The sequence below is a fragment of the Zeus faber genome (assembly GCF_960531495.2).
Source record: "Zeus faber genome assembly, chromosome: 4".
NCBI lineage: Eukaryota > Metazoa > Chordata > Actinopteri > Zeiformes > Zeidae > Zeus > Zeus faber.
Window position 1 is genome coordinate 14021523 of NC_137191.1, and position 2036 is coordinate 14023558.

The 2036-nt window shown below is 54.4% G+C and overlaps 1 protein-coding gene across 1 annotated transcript; it reads left to right on the forward strand.

Annotated features, from left to right (window-relative positions):
• Nucleotides 1-323: 323 nt before the first annotated feature.
• LOC307229434 (GTP-binding protein Rhes-like) lies at nt 324-944 on the forward strand (the record flags this gene model as incomplete). The annotated part of the gene is made up of 1 exon (XM_079999434.1): nt 324-944. One exon carries the CDS (start codon nt 324-326, stop codon nt 942-944), a length of 621 nt encoding a protein of 206 aa, XP_079855560.1.
• Between the last annotated feature and the right edge of the window lie 1092 nt (nt 945-2036).

A 2036-nucleotide genomic window follows, 5' to 3' on the forward strand; every position in this document is an offset into this window, starting at 1 on the left:
TCAACCATCGGAATTGTTCATACGATGCGAACTGAAGGTAATGTTCGAGCGCCTGTGATTCACGCCTACAGGTGTAAATATTCAGGCATGTGGTCCACGTGTTGCGCCACGCGTTTGTGTTTTATGTTACATATCAGTCCATTGTAGTTGGACACAGGGCGAGGCGTGCTTATCAGGGAGAGAGAGAGAGAGAGAGAGAGAGAGAGAGAGAGAGAGAGAGCGAGAGAGAGACTTGCTTCTAATTGGTGGATGGCGAGGCTCAAGTATGAACTTTTAAAAGGGAACAGCGGCTGCACCCACAGCATCTCACACTCCATGGTGACATGCCCCCCTCCACGCGTGACAGCGACACCGTGCGCGTGGTGTTCCTCGGGGCGGCGGGCGTGGGGAAGACCGCGCTCATCCGCCGGTACCTCCACGACCGGTACGAGGAGAAGTACACGCGCACGGTGGAGGAGCTCCACGCGCTGGAGTACGACACGGCGGCCCGCGGGAGGGTGCGGCTGGAGATCCTGGACACGAGCGGCAGCTACGCCTTCCCCGCCATGCGCGAGCTCTGCATCCGGCACGGCGACGCGTTCGCGCTCGTGTACGCGGTGGACGACCGGGGGTCGTTTGATGAGGTGCGGCGGCTGCGCGGGGAGATCCTCGCGCTGCGTGGCGCGCCGCGCGCCCCGATCACCGTGGTGGGCAGCAAGGCGGACCTGACCGAGCGCGAGGGCCGCGTGCTGCTCGCGAGGGACGTCATGGCCCTCGTGGAGACGGAGTGGGACGCGGACTTCGTGGAGGCGTCGGCGCGCACCGGGGGCAACGCGGTGGGTGCGTTCCACGCGCTGCTGGGCCGCGTGACGCTGCCGGACAGAGTCCCCACGCTGGGCGGGAGGAGAGGGACGCTGCCAAAGAGACTTCCGCTGAAAAAGAAGCACAGCTGCGTGTTGTCATGACGGGCTCTGCTTTTTTATCGCCGCTTCTAACAAAACACGCTCTTGCCCACGCGGAAGGAACAACGGTTCGTCTTTCTTCCCACCCTCCAGCCTCTCGGTTCTGAGGCCTTTTCGCACCGCAGGAACTTCCTCACAGTTCTAAGAACTTTTGGAGGAACCATCCTAGTTTGTTTGGAGGGACTTCTCCAGCTCCTACCACAGGGTAGAGACTGTCCCAGCACAAGAGGAACTTTGAGTGACGTAAGTGCACGGTGATTGGTCCAGACTTAAGTGCGCGGTGAGTGGTCCAGAGCTAAGTGTATGTTAATTGGTCGAGCACATGCGCCGATGCAGCACCCGCAAAAAAGCAGCATTTAAAAAAACCCTGTAAAACGTTGACAACAATAAAATACCAGAAATAAAAAACAATAGAAATTGTGTTTTTATTGTAGATGTATTTGCTTCATTTGCCGACGTTAATTGAATGAATGAATTAACGCGCGCCCTCTAATCATCGTCTGACCAGCGATGGACACTTGGTACCAGGTCCCCGGGCGCGTCGATGAATGCTGCCCACTGCTCCTGGCTGCCCCCCAAAAAGCATGTGCGTGTGTGTGTGTGTGTGTGTGTGTGTGTGTGTATATATATATATATATATATATATATATATATATATATATATATATATATATATATATGTGCATGCATGTGTTCATGTGGTCATGTGACAAATAAAGATTCTTCTTCTTCTTCTCATCCCGATGTCCCGGTGTTGCATGTGGTTTTATATTCTTCAATATTATTATTTTTCTTCTTAGAAATGCCCCTCGGACCCTAGACGTGTCTGTTAGAGTTAGACGTGCATGCGGGGACATCGGGCACAATCGCTGAGCTTGCCAAGCCGGCTGCACCGGAGCTCGGAGCCGGAGAGGGAGCGAGCAGACAGGGGGAGGTAGAACGGCTGGAGAAGGTTCCTTCACTAGAGGCAGAGAGTGTAGGTCAGGTTGAAAATGATCACGCTGATTTAATAACATTGTGTTAGGGTTACGGAGAGAAGGCTGTTGCATAAGCGGCTCAGCATAATGAACAACACTGCACGCCCCCTACACAACC